Source organism: Oncorhynchus mykiss, chromosome 6 (assembly GCF_057628025.1).
Source record: "Oncorhynchus mykiss isolate SJ-2025 chromosome 6, ASM5762802v1, whole genome shotgun sequence".
NCBI lineage: Eukaryota > Metazoa > Chordata > Actinopteri > Salmoniformes > Salmonidae > Oncorhynchus > Oncorhynchus mykiss.
Genome location: NC_143027.1, coordinates 45,380,469 through 45,398,036, shown reverse-complemented (window position 1 = coordinate 45,398,036; position 17,568 = coordinate 45,380,469). Strand labels below are relative to the sequence as shown.

Sequence of the window (17,568 nt, the reverse complement as noted above, 5' to 3'; positions counted from 1 at the left end):
AATCCGATGATGTGTTCTTAAGCAAGGCCCTCAACCCAAATTGCTCTGCATAAGTGTGTCTGCTAGGCCTACTGTAAGTGCTGGTCAAGCATTGGTCTTAGCTATAATAGAATGCACATTTTCCAAAATGACTACTTGTGGAGATTTAACTGATCTTAAACACAAAATATCTTCTACTCGTGTCATTATATGACCCGAGATGAGATAAATAGACACCACTGTGGAATAATTCTCTCCTTCAAGTCAGACAGGACAACAACAAGGACAATGCCTTGTATACGTTAGAGCCGTCCTGTGTGAATCATTATTCCTCATCTAGTGAGCAGCTGGCTACTAGATGAGTGGCTGCTGGCTACTTCCCCCAGGAGCGGAGCCAAACAGACAAACGCTGCATATTCGGACGACATCACTGTTCATACAGGCTGGCACGCACGCACACACGCAAGGCACGCCCACAGGCACACACACACACACACACACACTCATGGAGGCCATCAGTGTTTGAACTCTTGAATGTTAATTTGTTTCAGGCTGAACATTGCTTAAATCTGAAGCATTCCCTGCTTGCTCTATTTGTGATACCACAGCCCACTCCAGATCGGTGACTCTCCCTATCCAAATCCCCATGCGCCATGTCTTAATCCAGAATGCTGCCATGCCTTTATCAAAGCATCTTTCTATCCATCTCTCAGCATCTGTAGTGAATCATAGCATCACAGCAGCAACACATTCTCAGATAAGTTGCCATATGGTGTTCCCCACATACTGTTGACTAGACAAAGGCAGTATCTGAGTCTACCATTGCCCTTACATCTCAGGTGTTGAAGCCAGAGAGTCACTTGTGGTGCATCACCGCTGATTCAATTAGTCTTCATCCCAAATGGCACCCTATTCTCCAAAAAAAGTACACTAGGGAGTCGGGTGCCTTTTGGGATGCAGATGTGTGTAGGTTATATTGCTGTGTCTTTAGAATATTGGAACTCCAATGCTTAAAATGCATCTTAAAGAAGGCTAATAAGGCTGCTTGTTTATTAAACACACAGGGCAGAGTTCAGATCAGGTCTAGTGCTCCATTGATTTCAGTGATGTACGTTTAACATCCTGTAAGTATTGAGCTTCCAATCAATATCATTTTGCTAGCCTCAAAACTTGGCCTAAACCTGATATTAGCTAAATCACCCCCCCCCCCAAAAAAAATGAGTCTGGCAGGCGAGACTATGCCAAAGGTGACAGAAACATTGAAAAAAGGTTTTTAATATAGGTGATATGCCAATACGTATGAAAGGAACTCTTTAGAGTCGTTTAAATAATTCACAGTGTTCGGTTGGTAAATGAGCAGCGTTACTCTTCCTTGACTGTTGGGGAAATTGAAGTGATTTAATTTCTTCAACAGGTCAAATCAGAAGAGGTATTAGGTAGCAGTTAGCCTGTTGCTAGGCAACCAACGGCATGTAGTTCACAAGTTGTGTAATGGTTCTCCTCTTCGTCTGAGGAGGAGTATGAAATATCGGACCAATATGCAGCGTGGTAAGTGTTCGTCAGATTTATCACACTGAACACAGAAAACAAACAAACAAGAGAATAAAGGAAAACCGAAACAGTCCCGTATGGTGAAAACACTGAAAAGGAAAATAACCACCCACAAACAAAAGTGGGAAAACAGGCTACCTAAGTATGGTTCTCAATCAGAGACAACGATTGACAGCTGCCTCTGATTGGGAACCATACCAGGCCAAACACATAGAAATATAAACACAAGAACAAAACATACAATGCCCACCCCAACTCACGCCCTGACCAACCTAAAATAGAGACATACAAAAGGAACTAAGGTCAGGACATGACAAGTTGAGAAGGAGCGATACAGTGATTTGGCAGTGAAGCTTTGTGTCCCTATACAGAGAGAAGGCCAATCTGAAATGGCTCTTCATGTAAAAGGGAGAAATGGGAAAATATCCACTTTTTTTTAGTTAGAACCTGGTTCAGAACAAGGTCTGTCCTAAATGGTAATGGTTGGGGTAAATTCCACCTACATTATAGGTAGTTAAGGGATTGAATTGCAGTCCTATGGAGAAATTCCATGTCCAATTCAGCTGACAGGAATTGAAATGGAATTGATCCCAGTATTCTATCCTCTCAATGTAGTGTTGAAATGCAACAGAATGTCAGTTGAATATTCTCATCCCTGTGTCCTGCGGGCATCAGATACCTGGCACAGACCAGACGTGGCATTTGGTGTGTGTGTGTGTGTGTGTGTCTGTGAGTGTGTGTGTGTATATAACAACTCTCAGCCTCGCCACAGGGCGTGCAGACAGACTACACCCTCTCAGGACATCCAAGGGCGTCCCTAAAATGGCTGACATTTCTGACAGCTTCTTATAAAACCCAGGTTATTGAATAATTCATACAGGTGTTTGAGGAGAGGAAAGGTTACCGTTTCAGAGGGAGAGAAAAAGACAAATAGCCCTAATGAATAGTGTCTGTTTTCCCTATGTGCAAATAATAGAGAGGGGTTTCAGTGTTTGTTTCTAAGTGGCAATAGCCTACCCTTTACTGTCTTTTTATATCTGGGAAGACTTTATACCCTATTTTTTGTATTGTCATATTCTATACAGAAGAAATACCGCAGGTATTTTCGTACCCCATAAAATGAAATATAATATGGTACCAGGTAATTCTCTTATCATATCACAAAAATGGTCACCATCGATATTTGTTATTAGTATGTTGCCATTTTTTGTTGACAGAAAACACATGATTACGTACCACCAGAGATACTGATGTATTCAGTCATACCAGGGGAATAGAAGCTCTGCATATGACTACTGTGATTATTAAAGGGTTCTGTCCCTTCACATAGTGCACTACTTTTGACCAGAGCCCTGGTCAAAAGGGCCCTGGTCAAAAGTAATCCGCTACATTAAAGAAAAGGGTGCCTTTTGGGACACAGCCCTTTAATAATCATGGTAGTCATATGCAGAGCTTCTATTCCTCTGCTATGACTGAATACATCAGTCTCTCTGGTGGTATGTATTCTCCACTGGGATTCCTTGTTATGTATAATCAGATCTTCTCATGGCTCGCCAAGCATCTCTCCAGATATCTACATCATACATCACAGGGCTGCCTGTTTCTCAAATGCCACATCAGACAGCACTTCAATGGGGAAATCTGTTTCACATCACATGATACTTGACAGTAACCATGGTTGTGCCCCAATTGCCACCCTATTTATTCCTTACGTAGTGCACTACCTTTGACCAGACCCCTATGGGCCCTGGTCAAAAGCTATGCACTATATTTTCAAATAGGGTACCATTTGGGTCGCATTTTGTTGCCTATGCAGTTTCTTCATCCAACCTCATTTACATTTACATGTTTGTTTGATGAATTAAACATCATTTAATTTGTTTTTTAGTGGTCTTGTAAAACTGTTGATATAAGAAAGTGGATGCATTGTCATCCTGACCATGACATTTATCTATGTAATGTAGAGATGTGTATTAAAGGTAATGAACAGTCAAAATCACGTTTTCATGAAATTGGATGATATTTGAAAGAAACCAGATCAAAGTATGGTGATCAAAGTATGAATAATGACTGTTGCTTCTATATTGATAAAGTTGAATCATAAAGTTACTGGTCCCCTCCCCCATGTTAAAAGTTGGATTCATTACTAGGGATAAAAGGTGACATCACCTTGACTCTCATTTTAATACACTAATGGTAACATGATATTCTCTTACATAATTTAGAGGCGAGGTTTATACAGCTTAATAGTTACTCTAATGGTCCAAAAAAATTGACTGTAGAGTGTCAGCAAATATAATAGAAAGTTGACCCTTTTCATCTACGGCAAAGATACTTACTGTATATGTTTCCCCTTTCATCTGTATCTGGCGCTAGCTTGTTACTGGCTAGCTAGGTCTTCAGCCAGCATGGAACAAAATGGGTGGAAGAGTCGTTCAAAACTCTGACGCAGTTGTCAAGTCAACACATGCGTCAGTGCTGCTGTGAACCGTTTCACAAGAGACATGCCAAACGGGAGATATATGTAAAAAATAAAAATAGGTAATTGATGCAATTTCAATGTTGTTTGAGTTGCTATTGCCAAATTGACTTTAGATGATTTGACATACAGTAGGTGTTTCAAAGAGCTGTCAGTTAAGGCGAGCTCATGAATATAAGCACCCGCCCACTCAGCCTGGCTTTTCAAACTTCCTGATAGTTAGCCATTAGAGAAAAAGTATTTTTCAGAACGACTGTTCAGGAGCTTTAAAATATGAGTGATTACATTTTTGTATAAGTGTGATAAATACTGGCTTATCTACAGAAAATGTGATGTATCGAGATGTGCTGATGGAAATATGTGAAATTAAATTTGGCAGAGTCAATAGATAGTCTCTGGTAAAAAAATGTACGCACATGCACGCACACACACACGCACGCACGCACGCATGCACGCACACACACACACACACACACACACACACACACACACACACACACACACACACACACACACACACACACACACACACACACACACACACACACCAGCCTCACCTGGTATGTCCCAGATGCTTCCTAAGAGATACTGCATCCTCTCTCTTCCCTGCCTGGGGGCAACGAAATGGCAAGCTCTAGAAAACAACAACATCAAACAACAACATCAACAACAAACAAAAGGACAAGCAGACAGTTTTTAACACTGTAGCTCTGAACAACCCTTATTTGCATAAAAAGCCTCAGCGGAGTCGACTAGTGTGTGTGTCCTCGTCTGACCTCTGGTGGCTAAGAGCCAGGCAACGGGCCAGGAGAAAATATTGTGTTGCTAATGTGCTAATGCTACATCGCTCATAGAAATGACAGATAATCACACAATTAATCCCTCTGCATAATCAAGCAGCATTTCATATAAAGGCTCTATAGCCTACTCAAAATTATGCAGTAAAGGCAAATGTAAGTGTATATACAAGATAACAGGGTATAAAAACAAAAACTGAGAACAGGCACACCTTGTTTCCTTAACACGCACACGCACACGCACACACACACACACACCTTGTTTGCTCCTGGGGAATCTGATGGAGTGGTGCAAACAGGCACATCCTCTTCTGGTAAGGGATCAGCCTTTGAAGCCTGTAATAAAATAAACAAGAGGAAACGTCTGTAAGAGAGGGATGGGCCGATGTGGTCTGTTAATCACAACATTCACATACAGTAGCAGGACAATGTATAGCATACGTAGATGTCGATGACGCCCCCTAGACTGCCCCAAAGGTGCCAGAGGTTGGTTCATATCATCATACTCCTAACTCTCAGTAAATCATAAGGCATGACTTCCACAGATAAAGATAGGCCCTAAAGCCCTTTGGCTAATTCAAACTCTAGCCTGTTGCTGCTAATTTCTGAGAGAGCAGGGTGTGAGACTGGGGAGTTGACAGGTCGTTCATTCATCACAGTGAGACATGTCGCAGACCACTCCCTCCCAGATCTGACTCTGGCTTGCCCTTGTGCTGCCCCTTACACACACGCACGCGCACACTGATTGAAGTTGATTTAACAAGTGACATCAGTAAGGGATCATAACTTCACCTGAATTCACCTGGTCAGTCTATGTCAATGAAAGAGCAGGTGACCTTAATGTTGTGTATACTCACAACAGTATTGTGCTTGAGACCACCTAAAGCGAGACCAATTCAAGACCAAGACTGGAGCAAATCGAGTTTGAGTCAAGACCAAGACCGGAGGGTGTGGGGGTAAAGACCGAGTCAAGGCCGAGACCGGAGGGGGTGGGGGTAAGACCGAGTCAAGGCCGAGACCGGGAGAGGGACAAGGGAAAAGGGGAATATGCGAGTCCAATTCAAGACCATGATTGTAATTTTGTCAAATCAATACCATAATTAGATTTAAAAATGTCCAGTATTTCTGTGTTCATATTTCAGATCAACATATGGACTCTTTAAGAAATTCTAAATATTGAAAAAAATGCATGCTGAGGGAAAATAGAGCCCCTCTATTACTAACCCAAACACAGTGGGGAACAATGGGCCTTCTATGCCTTCATAGAAGGGCTAAGGATTTATAAAATAATGATTATAAAAATATTATAATAATTATAATTATATCATTATTTTCAATTATGTTCTGATTTAATCTCTTTTTATGGGGAAAGGAAAGGGTTAACACTGAAGAGAAGAAAATATCCAATCAGGATTTTTCTTTGCTGATCTCTGGGGAGATACATCTAGCTAGCTAAATCAGCCATTGGAAGCTAGATAAAGGCATCTGGCATGTAACTTTATTAGGGCAGATTTTGGAGTGACATTGGAATCAGCCAATCACATTTTGAATTAATGGGTGGCACCGTTTTTAGAAAACGAATGGAAACTTCTCCTTTCTTGAATGCCAACAGGTAACTGCGCAATAGCAAGCAGTAGTTTTCCCAAAGTCTAGCTAGCTAGCTTTTGTTGTCGGCTAGTTTGCAGTGGCTGCAGCAGAGGATGAAGTTGCTAATTTGTTAGCTTCTCCCTTTTCAAGAATAACTTTTAAAGTTTTAATTGATCATCATCTGGTGAGTGGAACTGTGTTTTTTATTGCAGTGTGCTTGCTGTTGTCTCTTTGAAAATAACTTATGTGTATGAAACATTGTTGTATTTAAAGTGGAACTGACAGCATTTTAGCAACATTAAATCTGATTGGATCTGTTCATATACAACCCCAGGAAGAATATGACACTTTTAAAAACATTTTCTGGCAAGTGACCACTTAAATATGGTAATTTTCATAAATTCTCAGAATATTTGGGAATTACGTATACTAAGGCATTTGTGAAAATTCTATAGCAATATAGAGTGGGAAAGCGCCCATGCATTTGGACAATTAATAGACACTGATGTAAATAAAACCGAATAAACCAAATAAAAACATCTGTCTGTACTCCAGCACTTTGTATTTGACATGATACAATGACTATGAGGTGAAAGTGCAGACTGTCAGCTTTAATTTTAGTGTATTTTCATCCATATCGGGTGAACCGTTTCGAATACTTTTCGAAACGGGGGGACTATGTACAAAAATATCCTGATAGGGATGAAAATACGCTCAAATTAAAGAGGACACTGTACATCAAACACATGGTTTCCATGTGTTTGATGCCATTCCATTCACACCGTTCCGGACATTATTATGAGCTGTCCTCCCATCATCAGTCTCCTATGGTAGGTGTAGTACGACTGCTCAATACAGCCTTTGTAACAATTGATCATACAACTGAGTCTTCACTAACACAATTCAAGGGATGCAACTCAGTGAACAAATAGCAATTCCTCATGTAAGATTAACGTTATATCATCGTTGTCTCCTACTGCTTCTGACACCACGTGAATGAGATGACTCCAACGAGACAGAGACAGAGAGAACGAGAAACAGAGAGGGGGGGAGACCAATGTTCCAGAATTCAAGAATATAAGCCTCCTCTCCATTTTAATGTTGTCACTTTTAATGTGGACTCTGCCTCTTCCCTCCGCTCTGCTCGCCAGGCAAGCTGCCTAGCTGCCTCAGCAACTGAGCGTCCCCGATAACTATGATGAATGCAATGTCCACAGGAATAAACCACCCATTTCACATTATCCAATGATGTGTTAGGTGCCAATACCCGATGTATCTGCTGCTGCTACTTAATGCCTGCTGATTTGCTGTGATGGCCTCTGCTGCTAGCCTAAAGCACAGGTATAATCGCCTTATAAATGGAGCCCGCCCTCCTATGTCTTACTTCAGATGCATTTATTAGGGACTATGTAGAGAGGCTGTGTATAGAGGAAGACAAACCATGGGCCTCCATGCCTATGCATTATCTAAACAGGATATGGAATATTCACTCTATAGACAAAAGGTCTAGATGGGATAACATTAAAGGAGAAAATCTCATAGCTACTGGAATCCCACAGAGGCTGGTTAAAGTAAACTGGCCAATGTGTGTCTGCATCTTTCACTGAGCCGAACCCTCTTGCTTTCGGTGGCTAGGGACAGAATTGAGAAGGGTTTTTGATGTAATTTTGAGGCATGAGAGCTGGGGCTGAGGAAGTATTTGATTTGTGATGACAGACAGACACACTCTCTGTGTCACTGATCTGTTCATCGCAGAGGATCACTGTCCATTAACAGTAAATGGAGTTACGTGTCGGGCCTGAGGGTGTGTGTGTGTGTGTGTGAGACGCTGAATGGCCCGGTCAGTCCAAGGGGACAGGACTGATAAATGAGGAGATAGACAGGACGCCATGAAATGAGTGCTCAGACACATCACACACAGACACACACACCACCGCCCACCAGAGAGAAAATATTACTTGCATATACAGGGAAACCGAGTTCAACGGTAGAAAAGAGGGTACATGAAAGGAGAGAGCGAGAGAGACAGTGCGCACGAGGGAGAGAGAGAGAGAAGGAAGAAAGATGAAATAATAATACATTACTTATCCAATAACTAAAACTTTCATCTTCACTCATCATTATTATGATATACTGGCAAAAAACATAGGTATTAATTTTAGTGTCAAAAATGCTAATTCATGTTGTGATTGAGTGTCATGGCCTAGTGTAATGGAACTGGCAGTAGGCTACATGGTAGTCGTATGAAGGATAATAAATATTTAGGCATACTTTGTGAGCTATTTTAGGCTGGCCTACCATAAACTGTCACATAATTAAACTAGGCCTACTCAGTAGCCTAAATTATTCTTATTCGATTAGACACAATCTCCAGATACATACAAGGCCAGGGGGAAACAATCACCTCTTCCACAGGTTGTCCCAGTGATTCTAGTATGAGTCTCTTGGTTTCAAGGTACAGCGGTTGTCCGACCTCCTCATAGGGTCTCCAGGGGGCTGCTCTATAGCCCTGCCGGCTCAGCTGCCACTGTCGTCGGTGATAGTTATCCCAGAACACCTGCTCCCTGGTCGGCTGACAGGCGGACCACACCGTTCTGCTCCGGGCCTGGCGCATTTCTCCTGACGGTTTAAGAATCGGAAGCGGTTTGATTATTACGAAGTGACGCGGGTCTAGTGCTGCATTTCGATGAGTCGTCATTGTAATAACAGCCCCAGCTCTAGACAAAACGTTGTGTAGGCCACGTTTTTAAAATATATCGTAGCACTCAATGTTTTTTTTATTGAAATTGCCACGATTATTTTTTTAAATAAAAATAAGAAACCGCAGAACGGGCTGTTAGACTTTGGCACCGGCGTCTACATTGAACCACACGCATTTATGTTGTAGGACCCTGTCTCCCGTGGTTACAGAGAAACTCAGCCCACACAGAAAGTGAAAGGTGGTAGTCTATATGTCATGGCAGGCCCAACTATCTCGAAAACACAATACCAATGCACATGCTTGTATGGGATTCCTGGGAATATGGATAGCTTTCTCTTATATTATTTATCATTCAATGACTTTTTGAGGATGTTACTGTTGGTACAATAACACATGCACATGCCTAGTAGGACTTTCACCACTATAAATCTCTAACATCCTTTTGAAGATATACCTATCATTACTTTCCTCCATGTATTCACAATCTTGTCCAAGGTTTATATTAGTTGTCTAGAAGAAGACAGTGGGGAATTGTAAACAGCAGCAATCTTCCACAAAACCCCAATTCAACCTCTGCTAACAACATCTTGCCTGCTCCTTGAAGTAGAAACTTGCTGAATGACAGAGACATCTGTTCTATCGGGTTTGTGCTCCAATGGGCAGTGTGTCAGTATCTCAAGGCGTCTCACAGATGAAACAATTACATCTCTGTCATAGCTGATAAAAGATGGGAATGCTAATAACCCCACTGAAAACTGCCAAAACGAATAAAAATAAGCTTTTCAGAGGGCACACACACCAAATCAACACAAGCACACACACATGAACACACACATGCACACACACACTGCACAAAAACATTTTAGATGACACAGAACATTTCGATCCCAAATTCCCACGGGAGGCATTTCATGCTCCAAGACAAACAGCATCTCTATGAGCTGTGACTCAACTCTGAGGATACACACTGATGTCCTGTTGGAAACACACACCCTTCCTTCCTCCCTCCCTACCTTTAAGTAATCACTGATCTAACACAAATGGATAGGTCTAAGCAATGATTCTATCACATAGCGTTCACATAGCCAATCATATCAGATAAGGGATTTCTTCGGGTAAGGTAGGAAGGAAGGATGAAAGGGAGGAAGGAAGTATTTGAAAAGGGCCTGACTTACACACCTTTCATCATACAGCTGAGACCCTATAGAGAGAATAAAGATCACTAGAGCGTGAGAAAATTGGCCAGGTCTGTCACAGTCGGGGCTGGGCCTGGACAAGACCTCCTCCACACACACACACACACACACACACACACACACACACACACACACACACACACACACACACACACACACACAGACGTGAGATGATGGGCCGGGGCTCTCACAGCCGGGGCAGGACTATGCTCCTCCAACTCGTACAGAGTCTGGAGTCATCCAGCAGCTATTTGCCATTTCCCCCTCACAGTTATAAATACATGTAATTAGTTCTGTTTCTGTCTGCATCCCAAATGGCACTCTATTCCCTATATAGTGCACTACTTTTGACCAGAGCCCTTTTGACTAGCGCCCTAAAGTAGTGCACTATAAAGGGAATAGGGTGCCAGAGTGTATGACCCCTTCTCCCTGGCCCTGACTCTGAGGCGCACCCATCACCTCACCCTCACATTCCCCTCTCATAGGATAACCATTAGTGCTTAATAAGTGCTAAAACAGACAGTGAGGGTATATAAAGAGCCCTAGAGACTTCTCGGTCTTCACTGCACAGTGCTTCTTCTCTTCTGAAAGCCCTCCTCTCCTTTGTTATAAGAATTCATCCTCCTGCGACTCTTCCTCATTAAAGACGACTTCTGCATTTCTTATTTGCTCCTCTAATATTTTTTCTGAATCATGACCGAGCAGACCAAAGCGTACACAGCGGCCCCATCGGCACCATCACGTCCCCACAACTCCCGGGACTTATTCTGGTCTGCCCTCCGGAGCTGGTGGCAGTCCCCGAGCCCCAGTTGCCTCCTCCCCAACCAGGATTTTGGCCTGCCACCATTCCTAGAGGCTGGAGACCTCCGTGAATTTAGCTGGATAGATAACATCCATAGACGCCTGGCGGCCAGCTCCTGGCCTGGGTACATGCCCTCTCTCCCCCTCTTGGTGCCCTCCTTCCTGGTCCCGGCCTCCTCCATGCACCAGCCAGGCCCCAGGCTGAGCAGGGCAGAGTCTGCAGGGTTGCAAGGGCTGTCAGAGGTCCAGGAGGAGGGGTACAAGTGGAGGATCACCCTGGACGTCAGTCACTTCTCCCCTGTAGAGATCACTCTCAGGACCCGGGAAGGCTTCCTGGAAATCGGAGGTAGGCCTACACCTGTAGTGAAGCTATTGAAATGTATACTGAAATGTATACTGAAATGTATACTGAAATGCTACTCTTTTGTTATAGAATAGATGCATACAGTGTAATGAAACTGACATTATATGCTTATTTTATAGCACAGACAAAGTATATTATAAAGTAAAGGGCTGCTGTGTTGAACAAAACGCTGCTGTTATGTTATACAACAATAGTGTGTACTGAGACTGATTTGCTTCAGTGTTGTAAAGATGTATGGAGAAGCTTCACTCTATACAATCAAACCATAAACAGTCTGGTGTTTAGACAGGATGCCCACAGGACAGAGTTTGAGTGAGTTAGTGGAACACAACAGCTCAGGGAAATTAAGAGAGTAGGACTATGGTGGCGTACAGCAATCCATTTTTCCAAAATGGCACCCTACTCCCTATATAGTGCACTACCCAAAGTAGTGGAATACAAAGGGAACCGAGTGTCATTTGGGACACCTCCTCAGTGTTGATGTCTAGATCCTCTGTGGGTATTCATACTGCTAATATAATTTATATTTCTTCCTTAGGGAAACACGAGGAGAGACCAGACAAGCATGGCTTTATTGCTAGATGCTTTACCAGGAGATACACGTAAGTTTACACAAGAAAGCTTATTGATATTCATAATTTGAGAAATGTATTTAAGCTTCACCAGTTTGTATTATACATTTTAATGTAGCAAGAAGAGACACATCGTTTTTAGAATACAAATTTTACACTACTGTTTACACCAACATAAAGCAATACTAATGTTTATGACATTATAAATGAATGTTATGAGTACTGTACTTACAGACATGATGAATTATAAATATTATGTATTGTAATATTGTATTCATTGTATGTGTATGATAACATGATTGTGTGCTGTCCCAGGATCCCAAAAGGTATTGATCCTAAGATCATCCACTCCTCTCTGTCTGGTGATGGCATCCTGTCTGTGGAAGCTTCCCTTCCTGATCCCACCATCCCTGCTGACGTCATCATTCCCATTCAGGTCAGGTGAACAACTAACTAGAGGCGAAACATGAAATTCAACTGTATATAGTACTCATTGTCTGTGTTGGACAATTCCTTGCCTTCGACACTTAAAATAAAGTACGGTATGGAATAGGAAGTCGGAAGCATAGGAGGTATATCCTAGTTTGGAGAAATGACAAAACTGTATCTCTGTGTCTGTCCATGTCCTTTTTATTGTTATCTGTCACGTACATTAGAACACAAATACAGTGCATTGCGAAAGTATTCTGCCCCCTTGAACTTTGCGACCTTTTGCCACATTTCAGGCTTCAAACATAAAGATATAAAACTGTATTTTTTTGTGAAGAATCAACAACAAGTGGGACACAATCATGAAATGGAACGACATTTATTGGATATTTCAAACTTTTTTAACAAATCAAAAACAGAAAAATTGGGCGTGCAAAATTATTCAGCCCCCTTAAGTTAATACTTTGTAGCGCCACCTTTTTCTGCGATTACAGCTGTAAGTCGCTTGGGGTATGTCTCTATTAGTTTTGCACATCGAGAGACTGACATTTTTTCCCATTCCTCCTTGCAAAACAGCTCGAGCTCAGTGAGGTTGGATGGAGAGCATTTGTGAACAGCAGTTTTCAGTTCTTTCCACAGATTCTCGATTGGATTCAGGTCTGGACTTTGACTTGGCCATTCTAACACCTGGATATGTTTATTTTTGAACCATTCCATTGTAGATTTTGCTTTATGTTTTGGATCATTGTCTTGTTGGAAGACAAATCTCCGTCCCAGTCTCAGGTCTTTTGCAGACTCCATCAGGTTTTCTTCCAGAATGGTCCTGTATTTGGCTCCATCCATCTTCCCATCAATTTTAACCATCTTCCCTGTCCCTGCTGAAGAAAAGCAGGCCCAAACCATGATGCTGCCACCACCATGTTTGACAGTGGGGATGGTGTGTTCAGGGTGATGAGCTGTGTTGCTTTTACGCCAAACATAACGTTTTGTATTGTTGCCAAAAAGTTAAATTTTGGTTTCATCTGACCAGAGCACCTTCTTCCACATGTTTGGTGTGTCTCCCAGGTGGCTTGTGGCAAACTTTAAACAACACTTTTTATGGATATCTTTAAGAAATGGCTTTCTTCTTGCCACTCTTCCATAAAGGCCAGATTTTGTGCAATATACGACTGATTGTTGTCCTATGGACAGAGTCTCCCACCTCAGCTGTAGATCTCTGCAGTTCATCCAGAGTGATCATGGGCCTCTTGGCTGCATCTCTGATCAGTCTTCTCCTTGTATGAGCTGAAAGTTTAGAGGGACGGCCAGGTCTTGGTAGATTTGCAGTGGTCTGATACTCCTTCCATTTCAATATTATCGCTTGCACAGTGCTCCTTGGGATGTTTAAAGCTTGGGAAATCTTTTTGTATCCAAATCCGGCTTTAAACTTCTTCACAACAGTATCTCGGACCTGCCTGGTGTGTTCCTTGTTCTTCATGATGCTCTCTGCGCTTTTAACGGACCTCTGAGACTATCACAGTGCAGGTGCATTTATACGGAGACTTGATTACACACAGGTGGATTGTATTTATCATCATTAGTCATTTAGGTCAACATTGGATCATTCAGAGATCCTCACTGAACTTCTGGAGAGAGTTTGCTGCACTGAAAGTAAAGAGGCTGAATAATTTTGCACGCCCAATTTTTCAGTTTTTGATTTGTTCAAAAAGTTTGAAATATCCAATAAATGTCGTTCCACTTCATGATTGTGTCCCACTTGTTGTTGATTCTTCACAAAAAAATACAGTTTTATATATTTATGTTTGAAGCCTGAAATGTGGCAAAAGGTCGCAAAGTTCAAGGGGGCCGAATACTTTCGCAATGCACTGTAGATACATGACCCTTAATCATAACCTGTATGTTTATTTTATGTTCTTTACTGCTACAGTGGGGCAAAAAAGTATTTAGTCAGCCACCAATTGTGCAAGTTCTCCAACTTAAAAAGATGAGAGAGGCCTGTAATTTTCATCATAGGTACACTTCAACTATGACAGACAAAATGAGAAAAGAAATCCAGAAAATCACATTGTAGGAATTTTAATGAATTTATTTGCAAATTATGGTGGAAAATAAGTATTTGGTCACCTACAAACAAGCAAGATTTCTGGCTCTCACAGACCTGTAACTTCTTCTTTAAGAGGCTCCTCTGTCCTCCACTCGTTACCTGTATTAATGGCACCTGTTTGAACTTGTTATAAAAGACACCTGTCAACAACCTCAAACAGTCACACTCCAAACTCCACTATGGCCAAGACCAAAGAGCTGTCAAAGGACACCAGAAACAAAATTGTAGACCTGCACCAGGCTGGGAAGACTGAATCTGCAATAGGTAAGCAGCTTGGTTTGAAGAAATCAACTGTGGGAGCATTTATTAGGAAATGGAAGACATACAAGACCACTGATAATCTCCCTCGATTTGGGGCTCCACACAAGATCTCACCCCGGGGGGTCAAAATGATCACAAGAACGGTGAGCAAAAATCCCAGAACCACATGGGGGGACCTAGTGAATGACCTGCAGAGAGCTGGGACCAAAGTAACAAAGCCTACCATCAGTAACACACTACGCCACCAGGGACTCAAATCCTGCAGTGCCAGACGTGTCCCCCTGCTTAAGCCAGTACATGTCCAGGCCCGTCTGAAGTTTGCTAGAGAGCATTTGGATGATCCAGAAGAAGATTGGGAGAATGTCATATGGTCAGATGAAACCAAAATATAACTTTTTGGTAAAAACTCAACTCGTCGTGTTTGGACGACAAAGAATGCTGAGTTGCATCCAAAGAACACCATACCTACTGTGAAGCATGGGGGTGGAAACATCATGCTTTGGGGCTGTTTTTCTGCAAAGGGACCAGGACGACTGATCCATGTAAAGGAAAGAATGAATGGGGCCATGTATCGTGAGATTTTGAGTGAAAACCTTCTTCCATCAGCCCGGGCATTGAAGATGAAACGTGGCTGGGTCTTTCAGCCTGACAATGATCCACATTATTAGTGGCCTAGCCAGTCTCCAGATCTCAACCCCATAGAAAATCTTTGGAGGGAGATGAAAGTCCATGTTGCAGAGCAACAGCCCCAAAACATCACTGCTCTAGAGGAGATCTGCATGGATGAATGGGCCAAAATACCAGCAACAGTGTGTGAAAACCTTGTGAAGACTTACAGAAAACGTTTGACCTCTGTCATTGCCAACAAAGGGTATATAACAAAGTATTGAGATAAACTTTTGTTATTGACCAAATACTTATTTTCCACCATAATTTGCAAATAAATTCATTAAAAATCCTACAACGTGATATCCTGGATTTTTTTTCTAATTTTGTCTGTCATAGTTGAAGTGTACATATGAAGAAATTTACAGGCCTCTCTCATCTTTTTAAGTGGGAGAACTTGCACAATTGGTGCTGACTAAATACTTTTTTGCCCCACTGTATATGTCTCTTTAGGTGGAGAAGGAGGCCATAATTGAAGAGGGAGAGAAGGGTGGTGCCAAGCCAGAGAGGACTACCGAGCCAGACACAGAGACCCGGGACCCCCAGCCTTCTCCATCTGCCCCTGCTGTGGCTCCTGTGTCCCTGGAGACCGCTGACTTCACCCCCACAGAACCTGGCATACTACCACCAACTGAGGCTCTCGAGCGCTGGGATGAGTTCGCACGGGAAGTCCCTGGAGAAGAGGCTAACCCAGAGGCTCAACCAGACAGCGACGTGGCAGGACCCGAGAGGCATGAGGAGGTGAGAGGAGATGCAGATGAGAGGACCCCTACTGAGCCAGCTGGGGAGATGGCGAGACATCCCTCTGGGTCCGCAGATGATGAAGCCAGTGAAGAGGAAGGTCTTCCGACTTCCACAGAGCTCTTTGAGCACCTCAAGACTCCTGACAGCCCAGACACCCCAGACACAGTCACGTCTGACCAGGGGGAATACACAGACCAGGCCCATGACCATAGCGGAGAGCTCCAGCACCCGGAGGGCACAGGGGAGACAGCAGTAGAGCTCCCAAAGCCTGAGGATCCTGAGCCAGGCATGAGTCCACCAGAAGAGGTGGCTCACCACTCCCAGGAGCTGGAAACCCAAGAGCACCCTGATATGGAGCAACAGGAGTACACCAAGTAAAAATAAAAAGAGCCATGGCCATCATTTCATCATCCCATCAGGGATTCCCTATGAATCAAATCATCCTTCCCATCGCGCCTACATTCTGCAGTCTTCCTCCTCATGACTAGACTGGTTCCAGATCTGTTGTTCTGCCCACTGCCGACAATGACCATAGGGAGTTTGCAAGACAGCACAAACAGATCTGGGACCAGGCTACTTCATCATCAGCCAGCAGCAAAAGCTTGCATAACTAAATATACCCTCACTCTGTATGTATGTGAAGACCCACATACATACTCACACGTTGGCGCTCCAATAAACCAATGGCAAAAGAAAAAGGCTAAAGCTATGTCCAATTGTAGTGTTACATTCATTTACATTATGTTTAAGTCATGTAGCATACAATCTTTTCCAGAGTGATTTACAATCAATATTCCATATGCTTTGGTATTCCTTGTGATCATATTGACACGCTGACCTCCAAATAACCTTTTCTAGATGGTTGATTATCACATCCACACAGTAATTGTTTACCTACCATGAGTACATAGGAACATGGATTCTTTATCATGTCGTTTCATGGTTTACACGTTTCTTGATACATATTATCTTACAGTAACCTATGTTTGTACAGCCGGGCCGCATTAAAGTCACTGCATGGTCAATCCGATGTCTGCATTGGCCTTGCAGCATTTCTGGTGATATGGCCTCTGTAGAAGTCAGGACAGTCATACTTCTTGCGCTTTGCGGACCGGCGCAGAGCTGTTAAGTAATGCTGCTGTGAAAGAAGTTGTCAAGGAAGTGAGTTTGTGTTTACACAGGACCTCTCCTGTATCAATCAATCCTTTGTCTACGTCCCAAATGGCACCCAACTTCCTTTAAAGTGCACTACTTTTTACCAGAGCCCTATGGACCATAAGTAGTGCACTATAAAAACGGATTAGAGTACCATTTGAGATGCACACTTACACTAAGCT

General features: G+C 42.7%; 2 protein-coding genes across 5 annotated transcripts in view; one reads left to right on the top strand and one right to left on the bottom strand.

The window, feature by feature from the left end:
* LOC110526028 (coiled-coil domain-containing protein 60) overlaps positions 1 to 10,397 on the bottom strand; it is a 45,797-nt gene extending 35,400 nt beyond the window's left edge. For all 4 annotated transcript variants that reach the window (XM_021606610.3, XM_021606609.3, XM_090237988.1 and 1 more), the window contains exons 1-3: positions 8,798 to 10,397; positions 5,065 to 5,142; positions 4,567 to 4,643 (exon numbers count right to left, since the gene is read on the bottom strand). In XM_021606610.3, the coding sequence (XP_021462285.2) occupies positions 4,567 to 4,643; positions 5,065 to 5,142; positions 8,798 to 9,091 (449 nt within the window). In that variant the 5' untranslated portion in view covers positions 9,092 to 10,397. The remainder of the gene's footprint in view (positions 1 to 4,566; positions 4,644 to 5,064; positions 5,143 to 8,797) is intronic.
* A 378-nt stretch (positions 10,398 to 10,775) lies between these two features.
* On the top strand, positions 10,776 to 16,940 carry LOC110526026 (uncharacterized). The gene is made up of 4 exons (XM_021606607.3): positions 10,776 to 11,437; positions 11,994 to 12,057; positions 12,343 to 12,463; positions 15,941 to 16,940. Exons 1-4 carry the CDS (start codon positions 10,984 to 10,986, stop codon positions 16,607 to 16,609), a joined length of 1,308 nt encoding a protein of 435 aa, XP_021462282.1. The 5' UTR covers positions 10,776 to 10,983; the 3' UTR covers positions 16,610 to 16,940.
* The last annotated feature ends 628 nt before the right edge of the window (positions 16,941 to 17,568 follow it).

Excerpts from the sequence above, each read along its gene's own strand:
- LOC110526026 (XM_021606607.3), top strand. The coding sequence starts at position 10,984 with ATGACCGAGCAGACCAAAGCGTACACAGCGGCCCCATCGGCACCATCA. Across the intron at positions 11,438-11,993 it reads AGGCTTCCTGGAAATCGGAG|GGAAACACGAGGAGAGACCA; the intron begins GTAGGCCTACAC and ends TTTCTTCCTTAG. Across the intron at positions 12,058-12,342 it reads TGCTTTACCAGGAGATACAC|GATCCCAAAAGGTATTGATC; the intron begins GTAAGTTTACAC and ends GTGCTGTCCCAG.